Source organism: Ornithorhynchus anatinus, chromosome 7, assembly GCF_004115215.2.
Source record: "Ornithorhynchus anatinus isolate Pmale09 chromosome 7, mOrnAna1.pri.v4, whole genome shotgun sequence".
NCBI classification, from domain to species: domain Eukaryota; kingdom Metazoa; phylum Chordata; class Mammalia; order Monotremata; family Ornithorhynchidae; genus Ornithorhynchus; species Ornithorhynchus anatinus.
In genome coordinates, this window is record NC_041734.1 from 27,350,212 (window position 1) to 27,375,885 (window position 25,674).

Sequence of the window (25,674 nt, forward strand, 5' to 3'; positions counted from 1 at the left end):
ACTAAAAAGTATCACTAGGGAATTAGATCTTATATCCTTTTGAAATCCAATAGTACTTAAAAAAATCTTTAGTAGCTAAATTCAGAGCTGTTGTAAAGAAATTCTGTCCCCTCTTTCTGTACATTGGTAATTATTGTAAGAGTCCCTGTTCAGGGTTTAGAAGTAAAGTTCAAAGGTTTTGCAAAGCTTTTGTATAACATTTGAATCCTTTTCTGGGCTTTCAAAAAATGTGCTATTTCCCTGGTCTGACATCAGCTTAGGCTCCTGGCTTGGAATTGGGAGATACAAGACTTGGGTTCTATTCTCAATTCTATCATAGGATTGCCGTGTCTTTGGGCAAATTTACCACTCTGGGCCTCAGAGTTCCTGACTTGATAAAATGAGGATGATAATCTTTAGCTTTCTTTATCTCAGCATACTAATTTATCTGAAGTTATAAATTCATTCCAAGATTAGCATTAAAACCAGTTTTTGGGGTGGTCAATCAATAAATCAGTTGTATTTATTGAATGCTTACTGGGTGCAGAGCACTGTAATAAGCATTTGAGAGAGAACAACAGAATTGGTAGACTCATTCCTTCCTCAAAGTGAGCTTACAGTCCAGATGGGAGACAGACACGAATATGAATAAACAATTTACAGATGATGTACATAAATGCTGAGGGACTGAGGGTACCAAATGCCCAAAGGGTTGAAGTCGCACTCCTGATGCCTGATGACCTCTTCACCAAATGGACAGTCAGAAATGACCAGTACTATTTTGGCTTTGCCCCTCAACTCCTGGCAATTATACAAGTGATGTCCCCTTCCTAGGCCCCCAGTTTTCCTGCCTGAAATCAGATTGCAAGGTTGGTTTACGTGTGACTAGGTGACCACCCATACCCAACTGTCCTGGAAAGGCTCAAGATTTTGCTCTTTTTGGACACCCTATCTGGTTACTGATTAACAGCAGCAACATCCCAGTGGGCAAAAGAAAAGCTAGAGCAGACATTTGCTGAAATCCTCAAGCATCTGAGACCCTCGCGAGGGCCTAGATTCAGTTTTATTCCTGGTCATTTGGGTAATGGGGAACATTTCCCCTCGGGTGACCAAAACAAGGAGAGTGGGAAAGGAATAGGGGAGGTGGGAGTGGAATCACGAGGGGGGAGTAGTAGAGGTAGAAATGGTCTTTATGGAGTCCCCAGTGGGGATAATGCATTGTTCTGACAACAAAAAGAATTGGCATTCTCCCTGTTCTCTCCCCTGCCTTTCTCCTAAAATCAATCCATCAATAGATGGTGTTTCATTGAATGCTTACTGTGTGCAGAGGATTGTATTAAATGCTTGAGAGAATACTATAAAATATAAAATTGAGAAACAGTGGGGAATGTGGAAGAAGCACTGACCTGGGAGTCAGAGAACCTTGGTTCAAATCCAGGCTACTCTATTTGCCTGCTTTGTGACCTAGGCCAAATCACTTAACTTCTCAATGACCCAGTTGCCTTATCTATAAAATGGAGATTGAATTCTTCTCCTCCCTCCTACTTGTATTGTAAGATTCATTTGGGACAGGGGATTGAGTCCCACCTGATCTGCTTATATTTACCCCAGCACTTAGAACAGTGCTTGAACCATAATAAGTACTTAACAAATGCCATTTGAAAAACAGAGTTGGTAGACATGTTCCCTGCTCACAAGGAGCATACAGTCTTGACTTCTAGACTGTGAGCCTATTGTGGGCAGAGATTGTCTTTGAATGCTGCTGAATGCTACTTTCCAAGCGCTTAGTACAGTGCTTTGCACACATTGAGAGCTTAATAAATACAGTTGATTTAATACAGTCTGGAAGGGGAGACAGACACTAATATAAATACATAAATAACAAATGTGACGTAAGTGCTGTACATCAACTCCATCACCAAGGTTGGCTGGTCTCACCTTCACAACCACCAAGATGCACCCTTTTCTCTCCATCTAAACCGCTAGAATGTTAGTACAATCACTGATCCTAAGATGACTGGATTACTGCATCAGCATCCTTTCTGACCTCCCAAACTCCTATCTCTCCCAGTTCAGTCTATACTTCACTCTGCTGCCAGGATTATCTTTCTACAGAAATATTTTGGGCATGTCACTCCTCTCCTCAAAAATCTGCAGTGGTTACCTATCAACCTCCGAATCAAAAACTCCTCACTATTGGCTTCAAAGCTCTCTATCACCTTCCTCCTTCCTACCTCCCCTCCCCTCGCTCCTTCTGTGGTCCAGCCAATACACTCCGCTCCTCTGTTGCTCACCTCCTCACTGTGCCTCGTTCTCACCTGTTCCGCCGTGGACCTCTGGTCCATGTCCTACTTCTGGCCTGAAACATGCTCCCTCCATAAATCCGCCTAACAACCACACTCCCCACCTTCAAAGCCCTACTCAAGGCTCACCTCCTCCAAGAGGCCTTCCCAGACTATGCCCCCCCTTTCCTCAGCTCCCCATCCCCTCCCCGTCACCTGACTTGCTTCCTTTCCTTTACTCCCCACATCACGACACTAGTGCATATATGTACATACCTATTATTCTATTTATTTGTATTATTTCCTGTTTACTTGTTTTGATGTGTATATAAAACCATCGCCCCTGCCCTCCTCCCCTCCTTAACTTCTATCTTTAAGCACTCACTCTCCAATGGCTTCTTCCCCTCTGCCTTCAAACATGCCCATGTCTCCCCCATCCTAAAAAAACCCTCTCTCTATCCCACTTCCCCTTCCAGTTATCGCGCTATCTCCCTACTTCCCTTCCTTTCCAAGCTCCTAGAATGAGTCCTCTACACTCACTGCCTAGAATTCCTTAACTCCCATTCTCTCCTGGACCCCCTCCAATCTGGCTTCTGTCTCCTCCACTCTACTGAGACTGCTCTCTCTAAGGTCACCCATGACCTCCTTCTTGCCAAATCCAATGGCTCCTACTCTATTCTAATCCTCCTTGACCTCTCAGCTGCCTCTGATACTGTTAATCATCCCCTTCTTCTCCATACCTTATCTCACCTTGGCTTCACGGACTCCATCCTCTCCTTGTTCTCCTCTTATATCTCTGGCCGGTCAATCTCGGTCTCCTTCGCAGGCTTCTCCTCCCCCTCCCATCCTCTAACTGTTGGGGTTCCTCAAGGGTCAGTTCTTGGCCCTCTTCTGTTCTCCATATACACTCACTCCCTCAGTGAACTCATTCATTCTCATGGTTTCAACTATCATCTCTATGCAGATAACACACAGATCTACATCTCTGCCCTGTCCTCTCCCCCTCCCTTCAGGCTTGAATCTCCTCCTACTTCCAAGACGTCTCTACCTGGATGTCGGCCCTTCACCTAAAACTCAACATGACCAAAACTGAGCTCCTCATCTTCCCTCCCAAGCCCCGTCCTCTTCCTGACTTTCCCTATCACTGTGGATGGTACCACCATCCTTCCCGTCTCTCAGGCCCGCAACTTCGCTGTCATCTTTGACTTGGCTCTCTCGTTCACCCAACACATCCAATCCGTCACCAAAACCTGCCAATCTCACTTTATAATATCGCCAAGATACGCCCTTTCCTCTCCACCCAAACAGCTATCTTACTGTTACAGGCTCTCATAATATCCCGGCTAGATTACTGTGTCAGCCTGCTCTCTGATCTCCCTTCCTCCTCTCTCTCCCCGCTCCAGTCTATTCTTCACTCCGCTGCCCGGCTCATCTTCCTGCAGAAACGCTCTGGGCATTTAAGAAGGCTCTCCCCTTCTTAAAAACCTCCAGTGGTTGCCTATCAACCTCCGCACAAAACAAAAACTTCTCACTCTAGGCTTCAAGGCTCTATGTCACCTTGCCCCTTCCTACCTCTCCTCCCTTCTCTCTTTCTACTGCCCATTCCGCACGCTCTGCTCCTCTGCCGCCCCCTGTTCTTGCCTATCCCGCCGTCGACCCCTGGCCCACGTCCTCCCGCGGTCCTGGAATGCCCTCCCTCCTCACCTCCGCCAAATCAATTCTCTTCCCCTCTTCAAAACCCTACTTAAAGCTCACCTCCTCCAAGAGGCCTCCCCAGACTGAGCTCTCCTTTTCCCTCTGTGGACAGGGAATGTGTCCATTTATTGTTGTATCATTCTCTCCCAAGTTCTTACTATAGTGCTCTGCATACAGTGAACACTCAATAAATACGATTGAATGAATGAATGAATGTACCCCTTTAACCACTTGATGCTCACCCCGTCTTCAGCTCTTCAGCTCATATGTACATAGCCTGACATTGCTATGTCCCATTCCTGTAATTTATTTTACTGTCTTTCTCCATCTCTAGACTGTAAGCTCCTTGTGGGCTGGACTATATCTTCCATCTCTGTTGTATTTATCACTTGCTTAGTACAGTGCTCTGCACGCAGTAAATGCTCAATAAATACAGTGATTAATTGATTGATTGGTTGATAAGCAGCTTCCCCAGAATCCCCCTCTGTGCTTGGGGCCTTCCCTGACAGAAGTGTTTTGGAAAATCAACTGTGAAGAACACTGTACTAAATGCTCGGGAGAGTATAATACAGTTAATAAGCATGATCCCTGCCTTCAAAGAATTTAGTACCTAACTAATGGAAAAGGACTTTAGTCCTGGTCCATCCTGCAAGAGTGAGGGGACCACACAATTTAACTTATTTATACACATCATTCACAACCCCAAGTTCTATTGGGGTGGAAGGGATCACATCTGAACCATCTTCAAGAAAGAGATACTGAAGGTTTTTTGAAAGCAAAACAAATAGCAACTCAAAGCCTTTAGTCTTGACAGGTCCTGCAGATAGAGGCAGGACCCAGCCAGGAGAGAACTATAGGGAAAACTGATTTATCCCATGGTGCTCCTAACATACCTCTCAGGCCAAAGGAAGCCCTGCTGAGCAGGGTCTCTATGACCCAGACATTGTCACATAAGCTCTATTTCCTGGGAATGGCAGAGGACTGAGAACAAACTGTCAAAGAGTAGAGGGAGGCTGATTAGGTGGGTTTAAAGATATGAACCAAGTTCCCAGAGTTGACTCTTGAAGAAGGGCCCAAAAGACTCTGGGACTTTTGTTTGCTTAGCAAGATCCCTTGACTGTGTTCCTATTCACATGACATCTGGACAAGCCAATAAATGGAAGGGTGTGATCCACAGGGAAAGAAACATGAGCAGTATAACTGTAACATAGGATTGTTGTCTTATGCTGTAGAGTCGTGTCTGAACCATAGTGACGCCAAGGACACATCTCTCCTAGAATGCCCCACCTCCATCTGTAATCATTCTGGTAGCGTATCCAGTTCTCTTGGTAAAAAGTGGAAGTGATATACCATTGCCTCCTGTCATGCAGTAAACCTGAGTCTCTGCCGTTGACTCTCTCCCATGCCGCTGCTGCCCAGCACAGGTGAATTTTGACTTGTAGCAGTTTGCTTTTCACTCACTAGCCACTGCCCAAGCTAGAAATGGAATCGATATGCCTCTGCTTGACTCTCCCTCCCATCGTCAAGAGTGGTAGAGTACTGGAAACTCTCCAGGTGGACCATGAGAGGTGGAATTTAGAATTTGGTTTAGGGAATTAGGGTGTAGGTGAGGTAAAAGGGAAGGGATGCGGAGATAAGTCAACTTTATTACACTATAATCTCCCAAATATGCTCTCCACCCAGTAAGCACTCAAAAAATACCATTGATAGATTGATTGCTTGATATGCCTTGTAAGACTTGGAAAGCCTGATGAACTTTTACAAGGAATGAGGAAGAGTAGGCAATTTTACAACGCAACAGTGCTGTCAGAGTTTCAAACTCATTCCCAAATGCCTATTTCCTAAATTGAAGGGACTGTTATCACAGTTGAAGGGAGTACATGGACAGGTTACTGATATTTACTAATAGAAACACAACTGAAGTTTTCAAATGCTTTTCCTGGGTTTTTCCACTTGGATGTGTGTTGAAATGTGAGTGCCACTGAAATGGTTAAAGATGGTACAAGAAAACTTCTTTAATAAATTGCTCTTTCTTCTGCTGAATTACAGGGAGTTGAGATTTCAGTTAGACCTCTATTTAATCCAAATCAAACAAAATTCAAAGCAATAAAGGCATGTATCTACCACATCTCAGAAGCACAAATTCTGTTGTTTTCTCAGCTAAAACCAGCAGGTGGTTGTCTAATGAAGGAGCACAGAAATTGTTTGTGTGCCTTGCTATAAAAATGTAAAATCACCGTACAGCTCAGTCAGGGCAGGAGTTCTATGAACATAGAAATACTAAAATGAAAAGAAATGTGAGATAAAGTAGCCCAATAAAATTCCCCAGAAAGGGGTATGAGGACCCACTGTAGCCTAAATGATTTATTCTTTTTGGGAGTAATTCTTGGAGACACTAGATTTCAAACAATAAGTGATTCTCAGTGAGGTCAAACCATGTCCCATTTTGTTCCAAATCAAGGGTTTGAAGAACGGTAGCTGGAATTCAACCACTAGTTTAACATTTTACCCAGATTCACAAAGCAGATTTTATGATTTGCCACCAAACCCCAGATTCTGAGTGAGTTTTTCTAGTTGTTAGTTTCTTTACTACTGATAGTTTAGTCCTGGTTACTAGGGAAAAGAAGAGGCAAAATGATTTATAAAATGCCAGAGGGAGGCCTCAGAAATTAATTCTCTTGCATCTTCAAACCACCCATTTTTAAAGGCTCCTTTGGTTTACAAATGCATTTTAAATATGCTGCCACTTAGTAGGCAAAAAGGATAGTATAACAATCTCATTAACCCTAAAGATGCATTTGTTTGTCCTCTGCAAAATGTCTCCTTTGTAGTATCATGATATTTTAAAATTTAAAAAACTCAAAAAATTGAGAAAATATTCACGGCATTTGGTTTCACTCCATTATACTGAATATCTCCCAAAACTTTTATCTATTAATTTTTTCCATCCCCCTCTCTTTCCCTCTTTCACACACATGAACACATAGACATTTGTCCAAAATCCATGGAAGGCCAAAGTTAGTACTGATAGGTATAAAGCTTTAGCACTGACCCATGAATTCCAGTGACCAGGAAGATAAGGTTTCCATTGATCTTGGTGCAGTTTATGAATTTATCAATGTTACTCGAGTCCACTGTTTGAGCTGAAGTCAAGGTCCCGGTGCCAATACCATCGCATGCTGTAGAAACAAGAACCCCAAAGAATTAACCATGTTTCACTCTCTCATCAATATGATTTTGTTATTCATCCTTACTAGTAAAGCTAAATGAAGAGAAAACACAGGTCTTCCTTGAAAGGAGATCCAGACGCCTCCTGATAAATTTTGTTCAAGGTTTGACCTCTTCTTTTCTGATATAGTGAACCAATGTCCTCCCAGGTCATTTCCTTGGCATTTACTGAGCACAGTAACTCTTTAAATCCCAAGGTGCTGTTTTGCGACTCAGCTCTGTACTTTTGAAAATGATCTTTAATTTTATCACCATTGTTTAACAGCTGTCCTTACATCTCCAGTCTCAATCCAAACCCTTCACTGCACATTTGTATATATCAATTCACACACGTGAGCATTGAACATTGCATTTGAGCAATTCTTCCTTCCATTTATAAATGATTTTAGTGTTTCCCCCATCAGATTGAAAGCTCCCAGGGGGCAGGAATTGTGTCTTCCACCCCTACTGTACACTTCCAAGTGCTTAGTATAGTGTTCTGCCTACATTACGTGTTCAATAAGTACTATTGTTGATTAACTGATGTTAGGAGGGGGATAAGATTCTCAATTGGCTTTCACTTTTTCACAGGAATACTTTTCTACTTCTCAGTAGAATAACTGTGGCATCTATTAAGTGTAACGCTCATCGACAGAGATTCTGTCTATGTATTCTAGTTTCTGCATTTTAGTTTCACAAACATTATAGTGTTCTGCACACAGTAAGTGCACAATAAATACCACTTATTGACTGACCTGTTAAGCATTTACTATACACCAATCACTCTACTAAGTGCTGAGGTAGATACAAAAAAATCAGGCTACCTTTAGTCCCTGCTCCATACAGGGACAAGGGAAAACAGGTTTGAATGCCACTGTATAAATGAAGAAACTGAGACACCAAGAAGCTGTCCAAGGTTGAACACCAGGCAAATGATGGAACCGGGATAAGTACCCAGATCATCTGACTCCTGGACCTATGCTGTTTCCATTTGTCCACACTGCTTTACAGGACATCAGCCCCTGATTGAATCTCTAGACCACAGTTGTCACCAGACCAAAGATTATGGGTGTTTATGGCAATCTGTGTTTAACTGGAGAAGCAGTGTGGCTTTGAGGATAGAGCTTGGGCCTGGAGGTTGGAAGAACCTGGGTTCTAATTCTGGCTCCACCACCTGTCTGTTATGTGACCTTGGGAAAGTCATTTTACTTTTCTGGGGCTCAGTTTCCTCATCTGTAAAATGGGGATTAAGACTGTGAGCCCCATGTGGGATAGGGACTGTGTCTAACCTGATTAGCTTGTATCGACCTCATTACTTAGTATAGTGCCTGGCACATAGTAAGCACTTAACAAATATCATAAAAAATTGGATGTAAATGGTACAATGAATATAATGGATATGAATTCAGAATATAGTGGAAATAGGTCTCACTCTTCCTTTACAAGAAAGAATGAGAGCTTATAAACAAATTGTAATTAAAGGGGGAATTTCTATTTAAAACAAAGCTAGATAAGAGATGAATCTCCCCACCAGAAAGCCATGTGACACTGTTCTTTATAATAATAATAATAGTAATAATAATGATTATGGTATTTGTTAAATACTTAATATATGCCAGGCACTGTATTAAGTGGTCGGGAGGATACAAGCAAATCGGTATGAACACATTCTCTGTCTCAAGGCGGGGCTTACAGTCTCAGTCCCCATTTTACAGTGAGGTAACTGAGGCACAAAGAAATGAAGTGGCTTGCCCAAGGACACACAACAGACATGTGGCAGAGCCGGGATTAGAACCTATGTCCTTCTGATTCTCCGGCTCGTACTCTATCCACTATGTCCCGCTGTTTCTAAATGTTAGGAAGTTGCCTCCTCCCAATCGTGCTTCCCTGGGCCTGGCTCCCAGCATTTCCTGGCCACTGCCTGACGGGTGGACTTAAATTGCTGCAGATGGTGGCCGGTTCTCTCTCCCAGAAGATAGTGGCTGTTCCCGGGCTCTCCACCAGCGACTCTCCATCAGACTGTCATGTGAATCCTTCAAGACTGCTGCTTTCCCATCACGATAGCAAGGGTCCTCAGCATCCTCCTCTACGGGACCACCACACTGCCTCCCCCAGATTACACTTTGGCTTCCCTCTGCATCCCTGAGAGTATCCACCCCTATGGGCCTTCCAGCACCCTGGGGGGAATGGGGCCAAGCGCTGTCTCCACAAAACCTCTGGAAGACTGGGGCAGTTGCTGTGATAGCGGAAGTTAGGGCCGTGGCTGTGATCGTGAACTTTGAGGTGTGAGGAGCCTGAAATTATGTTTCTCTAGCCAAGGAACACTGCTGAACTTTGTTTTTTATCTTTAAGTTATGTATTTTTGTTTTGTTTTTTAAAAATCTCTTCTTTTGCGTCTGTCACCAGTCCCCTCAACCTTTTTATTTTCAGGTTGTAACAGCCTGAGAGACTGGGACCGTGCCTAATTCCCACCTGTGTGTTCTTCCCCAGCACTTAATACAGTGTTCTGCACATAGTAAGTGCCTAATAAATACTATTACTACTACAAAGCAGAAAGATATTGCCCTTTGACTATATCACTCATCTTCCTTCCACGAGGTAAGAATAGTATTTCAGGTATATTTAAGGATGATCCAAATAAAACACGCATAGCTATAACCCACCTTTTGGACAAATATCAGTGCAGGGTTTACACATTTTAATTCCATTTTCTTCAACTTCCATCTTGGAACTGGGACAGGCACGGACACAGGAGCTGGAATCCACCACAAAGTTGTCTGCAAAGAAAACATGAAACATGCCCTTCCAATTAATGCCTCACCATCAATTGTTCAATAAAAACCCCGGGCTCTAGAAATGTTTTCTGTGGTTAGCCAAGTAGCTATGTATTTTCCTAACTCATGACTCTGAGCTTCTATTCACTTCCAGCATCAACCTCTCCTCTTTGACCCCTATCCCTTCTCCTTTGACCACTCAAAGAAAATGTAAAGAGTGGTGAAATACACTTGGGGCAATCCCTCCAAAAATTATTAACTGGTCTATTTATCACATGAATTTTCAAATATCTGATATTAACTTGTTTTCATTGTGGTTCCATGACATTTTTCTATTTTATATGTTGATTTCCCTACTTAAACTGAGAGCACCTGTCTGAATTTAATCTTCCTGTGTTTATCTAGTGCTTAGTAGAGTGCTCTGCCATAATAAACACTTAGAAAATGTAATAATAACGATAGTGATAATACTAATAATAATATCCCTAGACACTTGGTATTCAACATACATCTTTCATTACTTTAATTACACTAACTCAGTCTGTGATAGCATCTCTTTATATTCTGTGCATTAATTTGAGAAGAATACATTAGGAGTTATCAATACCAGACTTGCTGATCCTCAATATCCTGAACTGCTCTCAGCCAGTATGAATTTCATTTATGGACTTAATGAACTACATGATATTTAGTTGGGCTTTCAATAGTTCCAGTTCATTTCATTTCTTGATGAGAGGTTAGAGCCTAAAACTGCTGGAAGATAATAGCAGCACAAAGGAAGCATCGGTTAAACCGGCTTGGCTCAAGGAAACTGCTTTCTGCTCTACAGAGTTGATCAGTAGCAACATCAGCCCAGAAACTAGGTTAAGAAGAGGACTGCACCTACGGTGTAAGATACCCACTCAAGAGATTCTGTTGTCCAAGGGTCGGCAGACAGAGAGGGATACTGATACTGACTCTCCGACTCCATGAAGATGGAGGTTCCAGGGTTTAAAACTGCTGGATCACACTCATACCAGTCTCTCCTGGCATCACAGGACACACAGACCTGAACTATCATAACTAGATTATGAGCCCTAAATGGGACAGGGACTCTAAATCCAATACAGTAAGGGATGTGACTCCAGCCTTTAAGAAGTTTACAGCCTGATGGCAGAAGCAGACACAAATTATTTATAAATCACCAGAGGAGAAAGAAAAATTAAGAATAAATGCTTGTAAATGTGTTTAGACACAGATATCAGAGAAGCAGCATAGCTCAGTGGAAAGAGCACAGGCTTGGGAGTCACAGGTAATGGGTTCTAATACCGGCTCTGACACTTGTCAGCTGTGTGACTTCAGGCAAGTCACTTAGCTTCTCTGTGCCTCAATTACCCCGTCTATAAAATGGGGATTAAGATTATGAGCCCCATGTGGGACAACCTCATTATCTTGTATCTCCCCCAACACTTAGAACTGTGCTTGGCACATAGTAAGTGCTTAACAAATACCATTGTTATCATTATTATAATATTGCCATTTTGGATGAGAAAACATTTCTTTTAAAATAATCCATGTCCAACATTTATTTTCATCTATACAAATAATGGCAGACCTAAAGCTGAGGGCAAAATAAGTCTAGCCATTTTTGTTCCCCCAAATTTTCATTGATAGGAATGGACAGATGTATTAAATTTGAAAAAACTATTTAGTTATCAACTGGAAGTAGCATACCTTTGATTTCAAAACACTATTTCTTCCATTGGCTTAATTCATTTCCAGTGAATAGGTTAAAATAAGGAGAGAAAGAAGTGCTAGGTCATGTGATTGCATGCTCCCTAAATTCCTAGGGTATGGAAGAAATAGAAGAAATGTTCCACAGTTTCATAGATATTTCCATCATTCAAGACTGGGCAGTGAATGTGTCTACCAGCTTTGATATTTTGAACTCTCACAAGCATTTAGTACAGTGCTCTGCACACAGAGAGTGCTTAAAAAATTTGATTTATTGATTGAATGATTGATTCAAGATGAAATCTAGATAAATATATGGCTCTGGAGCAATACTCTTCGACTCCTACAAGTGGAAGGGATTAAGTGGAAGAGGAAAAGAGGGCTGTCAGCCTGAAGGAATTCTGGAATTGGTACTCCTCTGGGAAAATGAAAACAACAACAAAAAGTGAGCAGCAGGAGTGGCAAAGGGATACCAGAACCTCAGTGAAAATTAGCTGGATTCACATCTCTGGTGTTGTCATTGCCTTCTGCACCAAGTTCAGGCAACCTCCCTTACTGCCTGTGTCTATGTCTGGCCCAGCCAACGAAATCCCCAGGATGAAAAGTAAAGTAACTAATGTGGGGAAGTCACCTCCCTTTCTTTCCAGTGATGTAGGATTTTGGTCAAGATCCTTTGGTACTTTCCGCTGCTCCTGGCAGTATATAGAGGCTTTGTGTCTCATTGTGACACAACAGACAGAATTGCTGCAACCCAAAAATCAATTTATAGATCATGGAAGCACAAGTATACTGGTTGGTATCTCATTGATTCTGACCAATAAATCAATGGATCAATCACACTTATTGAGAACTTATTCCATGCAGAGCACTGTGCTAAGCACTTGGGTGAATACAACATATCAGAGTTGGTAGACACAATCCCTGCCCACAAGTTTACAGTCTTGAGGGCTAGCAGATGGAGGGCCAAACTAATGTTATTGTGATCCCAGAACAAGGCAACAAGGCAAACTCTTTAGGAACAGATTAAGTCAGGAAAGGTTGGGAAACTGAAATTTTTTGCTTCTACTGCTCCACCACTCTTCTGAGCCGTTAGGCAAAGTAGTTTTTTGCTTACATTACTAGTCCCTGCATAAATTTTGAGCCCTGGGCAGCAGTCTGAGAAGCCCTTGGGTTAACCTAGTCTTAGTCAACAGGCCTGGGCTCTTACACAGCAAAATAAGTGAGAGAGTTCAGATAAATGTTTGAAGATCCCTCGTAGCCCTGGCATCTGGGACCTGAGACATTAATTTTCTATAATGGAAAGAGCATGAGTCAGAAGTAAAGAGTAAGAGTCAGGAGATCTGGATTCTAATCCCAATTTGCCATTTACCTGCCATTTACCTCTCTGGGCCTCAGTTCCCCCAAGTGTAAAATGGAAATTAAATGCTTTTTCTCTTGCCATCTTAGACTGTGAGCCCCATAGGGGACAAGTACTGTGCCAGTACTGAATGCCTTGAAGTTGCCCCAGCAATTCCCAAAGTGTCTGGCACACAAAAAGCAACTAAAAATTGCCACAGGGCATGTGTTCTTAATAGCTGGTCTTTTCCAACTCAGCACCCTCCACAAGTGTTCAGAAGACTTTACTGTACAAGTGAGCATGTGTGGCTTGGATCAGTATTGGGTTTATGTGACAATAGGATAGGATTTACTATCAATCAATCAGTGGCATTTATTTAGCACTTACTGGGTGCAGAGCATTGTGCTATATGCTTGGGAGAGCACAATCCACAAATATCACAACTCCTTCACAGATTTGAATTAAAACAAATTCAAAGATAATATAAATAAGAATCTCAATACATTTTATTCTCTAAGGGACCTATTAATAATAATTATTATTAATACATAAAAGTGCTCTTTTTTTAAACACTTACAATGTGCAAAACACTGTACTAAATACTGAGGTAGATACAAGACCAATGGGTCCCATTTGGGGCTTATGGTCTAAATTGGAGGGAGAGCAGGCCTAAATCCCTTTTGTGCAGATGAGGGAACTGAAGCACAGAAAAGTTAAATGATTTGCCTAAGTTCACACAGCAGGTAAGTGGTGGAGCTAGGAGTAGAACCCAGGTCCTCTGACTCCCAAGCCCATGCTCTTTCTACTAGGCCATGCTGCTTTTCTATTCTTCTGACCTTCAAAAAAACTTCCTTTTAAAAGTAAGTACCCTGATTACTTAGGTAAGTTTTATTACATAAATCTTCCCCACGCTCTCTATAATTTTAGTTCACCCACTAGACCTTGCATACCTAAATAATATACTAGAGGATATAATTTTTCTATTTTTAGCTGGAGAACAATATCACCTGGACTCCAATTACAGTATACCAAACAAATTACAAAAAATCAAGAGCGAAAATCAGTTCTTTATAGAAGGGTAAATATCTGACTATCTCCAGAAATGATGATCGTAGTTTTTATTCATTCAATAGTATTTATTGAGCGCTTACTATGTGCAGAGCACTGTACTAAGCGCTTGGAATGAACAAGTCGGCAACAGATAGAGACAAGTCCCTGCCATTTGACGGGCTTACAGTCTAATCGGGGGAGACAGACAGACAAGAACAATGGGAATAAATAGAGTCAAGGGAAAGATGTAAAAACAATGGCAACTAAATAGAATCAAGGTGATGTACATTTCATTAACAAAATAAATAGGGTAATGAAAATATATACAGTTGAGCAGACGAGTACAGTGCTGAGGGGATGGGAATGGAGAGGGGGAGGGGCAGAGGGAAAGGGGGAAAAGAGGGTTTAGCTGCGGAGAGGTGAAGGGGGGGTGGTAGAGGGAGTAGAGGGAAAAGAGGAGCTCAGTCTGGGAAGGCCTCTTGGAGGAGGTGAGTTTTAAGTAGGGTTTTGAAGAGGGGAAGAGAATCAGTTTGGCGGAGGTGAGGAGGGAGGGCGTTCCAGGACCACGGGAGGACGTGGCCCAGGGGTCGATGGCGGAATAGGCGAGACCGAGGGACGGTGAGGAGGTGGGCAGCAGAGGAGCAGAGCGTGCGGGGTGGGCGGTAGAAAGAGAGAAGGGAGGAGAGGTAGGAAGGGGCAAGGTGATGTAGAGCCTTGAAGCCTAGAGTGAGGAGTTTTTGTTTGGAGTGGAGGTTGATAGGCAACCACTGGAGTTGTTTAAGAAGGGGAGTGACATGCCCAGATGGTTTCTGCAGGAAGATGAGCCGGGCAGCGGAGTGAAGAATAGACTGGAGCGGGGCGAGAGAGGAGGAAGGGAGGTCAGAGAGAAGGCTGACATAGTAGTCTAGCCGGGATATAACGTCACCTGAGCCCACAAATGCATTGACAATGAGTAATCTCTTGAACAATAACACAGCACAGGTCTTTGCAAAACAAAGGGTTATCTGCTGTCTTGCTCAGAAGAGCCAAACAAGATGCAACCTTTGAAGAGTTGTTCACAGAGAGCAAATCACACAAGGTCCATGGGAGTGTCTCTTCCAAGCTAGGGTTAACTTCAAGCTGGACTCTATAAGTGAAGCTCTAGTAAATAAATGGTTTGCCTGTAGTTTGGGCTATCCCTGGGAGGTGCCCTCTGAAACTGAGACTTATGAGATGTTTATACAGGGTAAGGGCTCAGCTCCCCTCTCCATTGGCCAACTGAGGGAATCTCCCAATGGCTCACTCTCCTCATGCTTCCCAACCTGTGATGTTCAGCACCGGGGGTGTGTGAGCAGCCTCAGGAAGTGACCCATCTGGCAGGAACGGCCAGAGAATCAGAGGGTCTCGACCTTGGAGCAAAGCAAGTGTGTGACCCCACCTACTGGGTCACCCCTTGATTTCTTCCCCATCTGAACCTCCCCACCATAAAAAAAAAGAAGGGAAAGGGGTAATGAACCAATAAAGGCTAATGGTGGTTCTCTAGCCTGAGGCACTCTGGGATGGTAACTCTATGCCTCCTCCAGCCTCCTTATCCTCTCCCCCATGGTCCAGACCCCTGCTCTATCCCTCACCGGCAACTGTCCCTCTGCCCTTAGAAGGAGCCATGAAAATCAGCAAGGGGATGGATTCCTCATGGGTATAGTGATGGTCAGCTGGGATGGAACATGGCTCTACCTGAAATTCCAGACTTGGGGGAGAGGAAATGGGAGATGGGTAGGAGCGAATCTAGCTACTGGCCCCTGGTTCCCTTGCAAGGCAGAGCAGCTGTGGCTGAAGTGATAATAATAATAATAATGATGGCATTTGTTAAGTGCTTACTATGTTCAAAGTACTGTTCTAAGCGCTGGGGGGTACAAGGTAATCAGGTTGTCCCACATGGGACTCACAGTCTTAATCACCATTTTACAGATGAGGTATCTGAGACACAGAGAAGTTAAGTGACTTGCCCAAGGTCATACAGATGACACATGGCAGAGCTGGGATTAGAACCCATGACCTCTGACTCCCAAGCCCGTGCTCTTTCCACTGAGAAGTTGGCAGGACCTGGATGCCAACAGACTTAGTGGATATAATAATTATGAATAAAATAATTATGGTATTTGTTAAGGGCTTACTATGTGCCAGGCACTGTCCTAAGCACTAGGCACTGTATTAAGCATGGGATATCACTTCCACTCTGAGGATGCTGAGAGCCTGGACCTCCAGCAATTCTCTTTGGGTTTTGTTCCCCACTGCTTTCCTCTCACTGACCCTCTGCAATGCTCAGTCCGAGCCTGTCTTATGCTGTTGAGTCATTCCCGACCCATAGCGACTTCGTGGACACATCTCTCCCAGAATGCCCTATGTCCATCTGCAATCATGGTATGGTAGTGGATCCAAAGAGTTTCCTCGGTAAAAATATGTCAGTGGTTTAGGATTGCCTTCTTCTGTGCAGCAAGCGTAGGTCCCTGCCCTCAACTCCTTCCTATGCTGCTGCTGCTGCCCAGCCCCAGTGAGTTTTGACTTGTAGCAGATTGCCTTCCACTCACTAGCCCCTGCCTCAGCTAGAAATGGAATGGGTAGGCCTCTGCTTGCTCTCCCTCCCATAGGTGAGACTGGTAGAATACTGGAAACTCTCCAGGTGCAATCTTGAGAGGGGGAATGCTCAGTAGCAGTTGTAAATAATGTCAGATATTTATTAAGTGCTTACTGTATGCCACACACTGTACTAAGCACTGGTATGGATACAAGCAAATCGGGTTGGACAGAGTGCCTGTTCTAAGTGAGGTTCATAATCCAGTCCCCATTTTAAAAAGGGGGTAACTGAGGCGCAGAGAAGTGAAGTGGTTTACACATGGCAGACAAGTGGCAGAGCTAGGATTAGAACCCACGCTCTGCATGAGTGAGCACTCAATAAATACAATTGAATGAATAAATGAATGAATGACCTTCTGACTCCCAGGCTTGGGCTCTATCCACTACGTCATGCTGCTTCTCTGTCTTGCTTCCCAACCCCCTGATTTGAGAACTTCCTTTGGTTCCTAGAAGGGCTAGATATAGCTCATGACACATAGGTTTCCTGCTCCTATGATGGAGGATAGTTTCTAAAGCATGATTTGAAAGGTAAAGGAGAAGCTTTTGTTTTTAAATGTTGGAAAATCATAATGGAAACCCTTCAACTGGGCAAATTGTAAATACATTTCCCTCCCAAAACAGGACATTTTTATACTAGATGTCTAAGAGTAGTTTGGCATCAGCTATTACTCTGGGGTGATTCCAAGGAACTAGATGTGAAACGATGCTGAGCAAAGGTTCTCTCTTCCACCTACACAGGTATAATCATATGTCCATCCAGGATGGTTCCCTGAGGAGATCATCCTTATGATACTGCTTATTCCCATAGTGCAAGATATTGGCTTAAGAAAGCCGTTGAAGCACAGATCATTACTTGATATGACCAAAGGAAGAGCATTACTAAGAAAATGACGATTCACAGACCATTAACCTTAAGTTTCCAAAACTGTGCTACTAAGTAGGTTGTGTTAGCTTCAGAAGTTGTTAAACTTCCCTTCTTGGGGAGTAATGAGAATCATTTTCTCAGTGTGGCTTCAATTGGGTAAGATACACCCTCCCATTCCCGACCTCCTTCCCCCTACCAAAAAAAATTCTTAATTGACTCCACAAAATAACTCATTGACTTGATTCAGGAGCTTTTCATGTATGCTTAGAAAAACACCTTATTGACTAAGTTGACAGGAAAACCACATGTACCTCAGCATCATCTCCTGAGTTATCTCTTGGTAGCCATTTTGTACAATCTGCTCCTGACATAGTTGATTTTGCTGATGGATTCTACCATAGTAATGTTCCTTTTTTTTTTTGGTCACTCCCTGCGACTGATCTATTGTCTTTGATGACTTACGTGGACACTTCTTGACACAGAATGCTCCATAGGTGTACTTTGCATTGAAGTTGTGCTCCAGTTGGAAGGTGGTTGGATTGTAGACAAAGGTTTGTGGGCACTGAGTTACACATGCCCCACTGTCATTGAAATTCATGCAGGCCTGTAAACAGAATCAAATAATCAGTGATATTTACTGAATGGTCAGTGTGTACAAGGCACTGCGCTAAGCACTTGGGAGAGTACAATACAGTAAAGTTGGTGCTCACCATCAATAGATCCAAGGAACTTACACTCTAGTGGTATTCTAGTGCCTCTTGGAAAATGCTCAGATCTAGGGGTCAGAGGACCTGGGTTCTAATTCTGATTTTGTCACTTGAGTGATCTTGGGTAAGTCATTTAACTTCTCTTCCCTTAGGTTGTCCAGTAGAGATTAAATCCTACTCCCTTTTACCATGAGCCCATGTGAGGCAGGGACTAAGTCCAAGCTGTTGATCTTTTATCTACCCCAGCACTTAGTACAGTGATTGGCACACAGTAAGTGCTTAACAAGCTTTATTATTATTCCACACCTCAAAAGCTATTTCAATAATAATAATAATATAATTATTGTATTTGTTAAGTGTTTATTATGTGCCAGGCACTGTTCTAAGCTCTGGGGTGGACACAAGCGAATCAGGTTGGACAGAGTCCCTGTCTCATATGGGGCTCATAGTTTCAATCCCCATTTTACAGATGAGGGAACTGAGGCACAGAGAAGTGAAGTGACTTGTCCAAGATCACACAGCAGGGGGAGCAGGGATTAGAACCCATGACTTCTGACTCCCAGGCCCATGCTCTATCACTATGCCATGCTGCTTCTCAATTATGGATTCCTATTCTTTCTTTTAGTTCCTTCATCTGCAAAATGGCAATTCAAAACCTCCTTTCCCTCCTACCTAGCCCAGCACTTAGAACAGTGTTTGGTACATAGTAAACGTTTAATATATACTTCAGTGCTTAGCACATAGTAAACACTTAATAAATAGCAAAGTGCTTGGCATAAAATAAACAATAAATATCACAGTTACTTACAAGTCATAACTTCTGTGTGCTTGCAGGCTAATCCAGCTACAAACTAAACACATTATAGCTCCATTTCAATACGTTTTGGACCCATTCCCATTAATCACGAATTGTCCAAAACTAGGAGCTTCTAAAAATATGCTATCTGCTAACTAATTTCAAACTTGCTAGAATGTTCACATTTAGTTAGCAAAGAACTACTGTTTAGGTCACACACAAGCTAAACATGTGAATGATCTGAGCTTTAGTTTATCGACTTCATGATCTTATGTGCTATTCATCTGAGGTTTGGTGGAGAATTAGAATATTGATTTCAGAGGGAAAAAAATTTAGAATGGAAAGGAAGAGGGAAGGCGATTTTTGTAAGTGCCAAATTAAACCAGTTCTTAGAGATAGACACTGTCAAAAACATTCTCAGTGTTGGCTTTTTTTCTATTGAGTCAAGTATAAGATTGATCCTCATTCAAGATGAGTCACAGGCAGTAGATGACTGTACAGGCAGGTAAGGGTGTGAATACCTGCAAATGTATGTATAGTGTCTATTCCTAGCTGGTAATGAGAGTGTGAGGCTTTCTTAACTCCACCCCATTTGGTTTTTATCAACAATATCATTGAGGACAACTTTTTCCCAGTGAGAAGAAATTAAAACAAGGTCTGGTGTTGGACTCAATCTCTGCGTAATTTATTGCTTTTGTAATACGTTGAAGAGGTGGGAATCCCAGCAGAACATGGCTTCTCTTTCAAAAGGAAACCAATGTGAGTGACTGAGGAACCCCACGGGATAGGATGTAAAGAAGGTAGATTTCCTATCTTTGTACCATTTTCCGGAATGTTTTCCTGGAGAATATTTTTGTCTCTGAAAGGCAACATTGCCAGCAAAGAAGAGTTTCAGCCCTTCATAAATCGTCAGAGAGTTTATTAATAAACATTAATTTACCCTGTTTCCTCAACACATTTGCTACATCCACTGTGGTTTTAGCAAGCACTTCATCACCAACATGACAACCCTTCGATGATGGTCTACTAGATGCATAATCAGAATGAACTGGCTGAGAATACATTACTCAACAAGATGACATCTTCCAGGAAGAAACCATTAAAAACCAATCTAGAGAAGTTGGTAAGTTTTAATTTATGATGTAAAACTTTGATCCCTTATAATTGTTTCACTCACATATTAGGTAGCATTGTAACCTCTCTGCCTTGAATCAGAGGAACTAATGCTGGGAGAAAGAGACAGTTTACCTTTCTGACAGTGTATGAAACATGAGCTTGAACCAAGGACTTGGTCTGGCATTCTCAAACATTCCAGACCACTGGCCAAAGTGGAGTCACTGGACCATGGCCTGACAGGAAGGAAATGAGAAATTCTGAAGACCACTGAACACTCTGCATATTTTCTCAGTGCATCAGCACAAAAGCATTAAGGTGATTTGTAGCCGAGGTGTTTCTGTAATTGTTGGGATGGCAAAAACCTGCGGTGTTCAATGACCCTCAAAATCACTCTTCACCCCTGTGTGATATCGGTCAATGATACTGCCCTCGATTCTAATACAAAACATGAAAAATGACCGAGACTCCAGCCAGTAGAGTCCCTGTCAACCAGCATCTATTTAGGTGTTTGATTTTTCCCAGCTCAAATCAGTTGCCCCTTTGGAGAAGTGGGTTACATTAGGAGACCCAGTTCATGGTTCACACTTAAACTGGGAAATTACAAAAATATGGGTCTAAACCATAGAAGACCAAATAGAACAAAATCTGAAACATCAAATGGTGGCAAAACAGATTGCCAGAGACCTCTAAAAGTTAATTTTAGAAGAGCAAAAACACCTTTGTTTAAGATAAATATTGCATGGATTAGCATACCAATAGCTTAGTTCTGTATATGTAATTCTCATAAATCTTTTCCTAAGTAATAGAAGGCGATAAGTAATATAAACTGGAAATGAAATAAGGAAGTTCTTAAAACGTAATGCTAAAATCTTAAAATGTGTAGTAGAAAGCTATTTTAAATTGAACATTCTCACTCCCACACCAAAATTCTGGATTCATGTAGTACTAGGAAATCTGGGAAAGGCTGGACAAGTGGAGAAGGGAGGATGATTGGGAAGGGTCCTCAGTCTAAGTCTTCATCCAAATTCTTCCAATCTTCATCCTCCTGCTCGAGATCAGCATCGATATCATCAACAGAATGGATTGAGCACTGAAGGCAGAGCACCGTTCTTAGCATCTATTGCATGCAGAACACTGCATCGGATGCTAGCCAATCACTCTATTTGTGCATTTATATGTGTCTCCTTTCATTCTCCCTTCCACTCTCCTCCTCCTCCACACTCTCTGATGAGCTTCCTTTTTGGTACAGGGGACTTTCAGAGAGGCACTCTAACAGAAGCACCATAATAATTCTGGTATTTCTTTAAGCACTTACTTTGTGTCAAGAATTGTTCTAAGTGCTGGGGGAAGATACAAGATAATCAGATCTGACACAATCCTAGCAGCTGCACAACCAGGAGGGAGCTTGAATGTTTGAAGTATCCAAATGTGTGTGTGTATGTGTGTGTGTGTGTGTTTCTGTGTGTGTATGTGAGAGAGAGACAGAGAGAGAGGGAAAGAGAAATACAGAAAGGGAGAGAGAAGAAAGAGAAGGGAGAAGCAGGTGTGAGGAGATGGAGATGAAGGAGATGGAAAGAGAGATGTGGAGGAAAGGGGAGATTAATTTTTTTCTGATATAAATACTGTTGGTGATGCTTATGCTCAGATCAGGGTGTGGAAGTTGGAAAGGTGGAGACAGAGTGGAGAAGATAAATGTTTTGGCTTAGTATCCCACACCTGAACACTCCTTTGCTTCCTGGGGACTATGATGTTCTCTCCTTCATTTTGTAAACAGGGCAGAAACACCGCAGAGAGCTGCCAGCCCAGAAGACCCAATCACGAGCTACCAGATCATGAGTTGGCTATCGCTTCCTTGTAGAATTTTGGCAAGATGTTGCCAGGTGGTGAATCTAGGTTTCCTTCTCTTCTCCTTGCTCTAACTATTTATTCTGGGTATTAGATCAGCACAGCAGAGCTGAGTTGGCAGTTCCCAGCTGGACCCCATCAGTGGATTGCCATGGAGTTGGAGTGGAGATTGATTTCTAAACGTTTTCTACTACTTTGAGTTAGGGGATGGCTAAGACTCATGGTTGCCCTGCTGTGGGAAGGAGAGGGTAGAAGAGTCACTCCACAACGTACAAAGCAATCGGTGTCTTTAGGTCCTGAGCAGCCTCCAGCACACTCACGGTGGCAGCAGTCGCTGACGTATGGGCCGTAGCATCTCCCATCGCATTGTTCCGCGCACACCGTCTTCGTTACTGGAAAGGACAGAGAGAGGGTGAGGGTCAGTGACTGCCTGAAAGAGCAGTTTTCGCTGCAGGAGAGGATAATAGGGAGATAAAGCGAGCAGTGGAAATCTTTCACATCTCTCCGTTCAACCATACAAAGTCAGCACCTAAGGAGGACACTTTTCCATCCTTCCCCTTTCCTTCAACATCCACTGGAGGTGGAAGTGCTCTGTCAGTCACAGAATCACTGTCAAAGGTTTGAGAGCCTCCCAGACCTCCCTGGTGCAAGCCCCTCCCAAACAACTGGATGGATTAGCTCCACTACCTGGAAAGGATGTGAGACTGCCTGTCAATGGTAGGGATCCAAATCTATCACTGGCACTTTCTTTTTTTGACTGGTATTTGTTAAGCATTTACCATGTGTCAAACACTGTTCTGAGTGCTGGGGTAGATACAAGTTAAGAAGGTTGGACATAGTATCTGTCCCATGTGGAGCTTTCAGTCTAAGTAGGAGGGAGAAAGATTTAATCCCTATTTTACACATAAGGAAACTGAAGCAATGAGATGTAAAGTGACATGCCCAAGGTCACATAGCAGGCAACTGGCAGAGTTGGAATTAGAACCCAGGTCCTGTGATTCCCAGGCCTGGGCTTCTTCTTCTAGGTCACGTTGCACCTCACTTCTTCCTCCTGTTTCCTGAATAATTCTGTTTTATACTCTGTAATCAACCTCAAGGTTTCATTTCTTTCCATTCCAACGTGACTATCTATGTGGCTTAGTGGATCTATGTTCCATGTGACTGGCAAACCTCACTCTAGCATCATCATAATAATAATAATGATAATAATGTTGGTATTTGTTAAGTGCTTACTATGTGCAGAGCACTGTTCTAAGCGCTGGGGTAGATGGGTAATCAGGTTGTCCCATGTGAGGCTCACAGTTAATCCCCATTTTACAGATGAGGGAACTGAGGCACAGAGAAGTTAAGTGACTTGCCCACAGTCACACAGCTGACAAGTGGCAGAGGTGGGATTTGAATTCATGACCTCTGACTCCCAAGCCCGGGCTCTTTCCACTGAGCCATGCTGCTTTTCATCTCGCTTGGCAGAAACTGTGTGGAAAGAGCCTGGGAGTCAGGAAGGCTGTGTTTTAATCCCAGCTCTGAGACTTGCCTAATATATGACCTTCCTCTGTGTCTCAGTTTCCTCATCAGTAAAAATGGGATTGTGATAACTGTTTTCCTTCCTCCCGTAGACTTTGAGGCCCATGTAGAACGGGGACTGTTTCTGATCTGCTTATGTTGTTTCTACCTCAGCACTTAGTACAGTAACAATAATAATAATAATAATGGTATTTGTTAAGCATTTACTATGTGCCAGGCACTGTTCTAAGCACTGGGGGGCGGGTAAGGGGATACAAGCTAATCAGGTTGTCCCACGTAGGGCTCACAGATTTAATCACCATTTTACAGATGAGGTAACTGAGGCACAGATAATTTAAGTGACTTGCCCAAAGTCACATAGTTGACAAGTGGCAAGGTTGATATTATTCATTCATTCATTCATTCATTCATTCAATAATATTTATTGAGCGCTTACTATGTGCAGAGCACTATACTAAGCACTTGGAATGTACAATCTGGCAACAGATAGAGACGATCCCTGCCCATTGATGGGCTTACAGTGTAATCGGGGGGGGGGGGGGGGGGGGGGGGGGGGGGGGGGAGAGAACCCATGACCTCTGACTCCCAAGCCCTATCAGCTTCTTTGTCTCCTGAATGGTCATTAGAATCAGGTTCTACTATACAGTATTTAAATAACCCTCTGTCATATAAATGAAAGGAACACACTAAAGAAATTAACAAATTTTTCTACAGCAGAAGAAAAGTGATCCTGAGGTTTTTAATAATGTTTTGCAATGAAGGAATGAGGTCATGCTTCTAAAAAAGGGCAGTACTAGTGTAGAGTGACTGTCCCTTCTGATCCTGGGGCTAGTTATCTCTCTAACTCCATGTGATGGGCCACGTGGCTATACCTCTAGCCTCAAGGTTTGATGAATTAAAATGTGCAACCAATATTTTTCCATATGCAAAGCCAATTTTCTTTAATACCAAACCCGGTATTATGAGGAAGTTGTAAAAGCTTAATTTCCAATGGCTTCATAAGGAACTGAAAATAACATTGAAAAGAGCTCGTATTGTTTATGAATTTGTTATTACCAATTTGCTTTGCTTTTTCTCCTTTTAAAGAGAGACTGTGTGAGCCCTTGTGCAAAAGGGACTGTCTGACCTGATCAGATCAACTTGTACCTACCCCAGTGCTTAGAACTTTGAAGAATGTATGGTAACTGACTGTGAGCTTGTTGTGGGCAGGAATGTGTCTCTTTGTTGCTATATTGTACTCTCCCAAGCACTTAGTACAGTGTTCTGCACACAGTAAGTGCTCAATAAATATGATTGAGTGAATGAGTGAATGAATGCTTAACAAATATTATCATAATAATAATACTGTAGTTCAGTTTCAACCCAGTTTTAAGGATGGACATTCTCCTGTAACTTTTTGATAATTCACAGTACCATTGATAACCATTTAGAAAAAAGCACGGTCACCCCTGAGAAGCACTTCCAGGCTACTTTCAAAATATATTCTGCAATAATTTCTCCCTGGCTTTGGATTTGAACCCTTTATTCACTCCTCCCTCAACCCCACAACACTTATGTACATTCACTTGTATTTAATCAAATTTTTGGAGCTCTTACTGTGTGCAGAGCACTGTATAGATCCAGGATGTATTTATTTATATTAATATTTATATTTATTTATATTAATGTCCATCTCCCCCTCTAGACTGTAAGCTCACTGTGGGCAGGAAGCATTTATCTACCAACTCTGAGCAGCATGACACAGTGAATAGAGCACGGGCCTGGGAGTCAGAAGGTTATGGGTTCTAATCCTTGCTCTGCCATTTGTCTGCTGTGGGACCTTGAGCAAGTCACTTCGATTAGACTGTAAGCCCGTCAAATGGCAGGGACTGTCTCTATCTGTTGCCGACTTGTTCATTCCAAGCACTTAGTACAGTGCTCTGCACATAGTAAGCGCTCAATAAATACTATTGAAATATTATTGAATGAACTTCACTTCTCTAGGCCTCAGTTATCTCGTATGTAAAATGGGGATTGAGACTGTGAGCCCCATGTGGGACAGGGACTATATCCAACCTGATTTGCTTGTGCCCAACCCAGTGCTTAGTACAGTGCCTGGCACAGAGTAAATGCTTAACATATATGACAACTATTACTGAATTCTCCCAATTCAGCACCCTGCATACCATAAGC

General features: G+C 42.6%; 1 protein-coding gene and 1 non-coding gene across 6 annotated transcripts in view; both read right to left on the bottom strand.

Moving 5' to 3' along the window:
* Nucleotides 1–25,674, bottom strand: part of ERBB4 (erb-b2 receptor tyrosine kinase 4) — a 1,160,668-nt gene that overhangs the window by 323,554 nt on the left and 811,440 nt on the right. For all 5 annotated transcript variants that reach the window (XM_029069455.2, XM_029069453.2, XM_029069454.2 and 2 more), the window contains exons 6-9: nt 22,252–22,370; nt 17,977–18,118; nt 9,827–9,940; nt 7,009–7,135 (exon numbers count right to left, since the gene is read on the bottom strand). In XM_029069455.2, coding sequence (XP_028925288.1) covers nt 7,009–7,135; nt 9,827–9,940; nt 17,977–18,118; nt 22,252–22,370 — 502 coding nt within the window. The remainder of the gene's footprint in view (nt 1–7,008; nt 7,136–9,826; nt 9,941–17,976; nt 18,119–22,251; nt 22,371–25,674) is intronic.
* LOC114813393 lies at nt 16,577–16,713 on the bottom strand. The gene has a single exon (XR_003761115.1). It is a non-coding gene; the product is annotated as a small nucleolar RNA SNORA7 (small nucleolar RNA).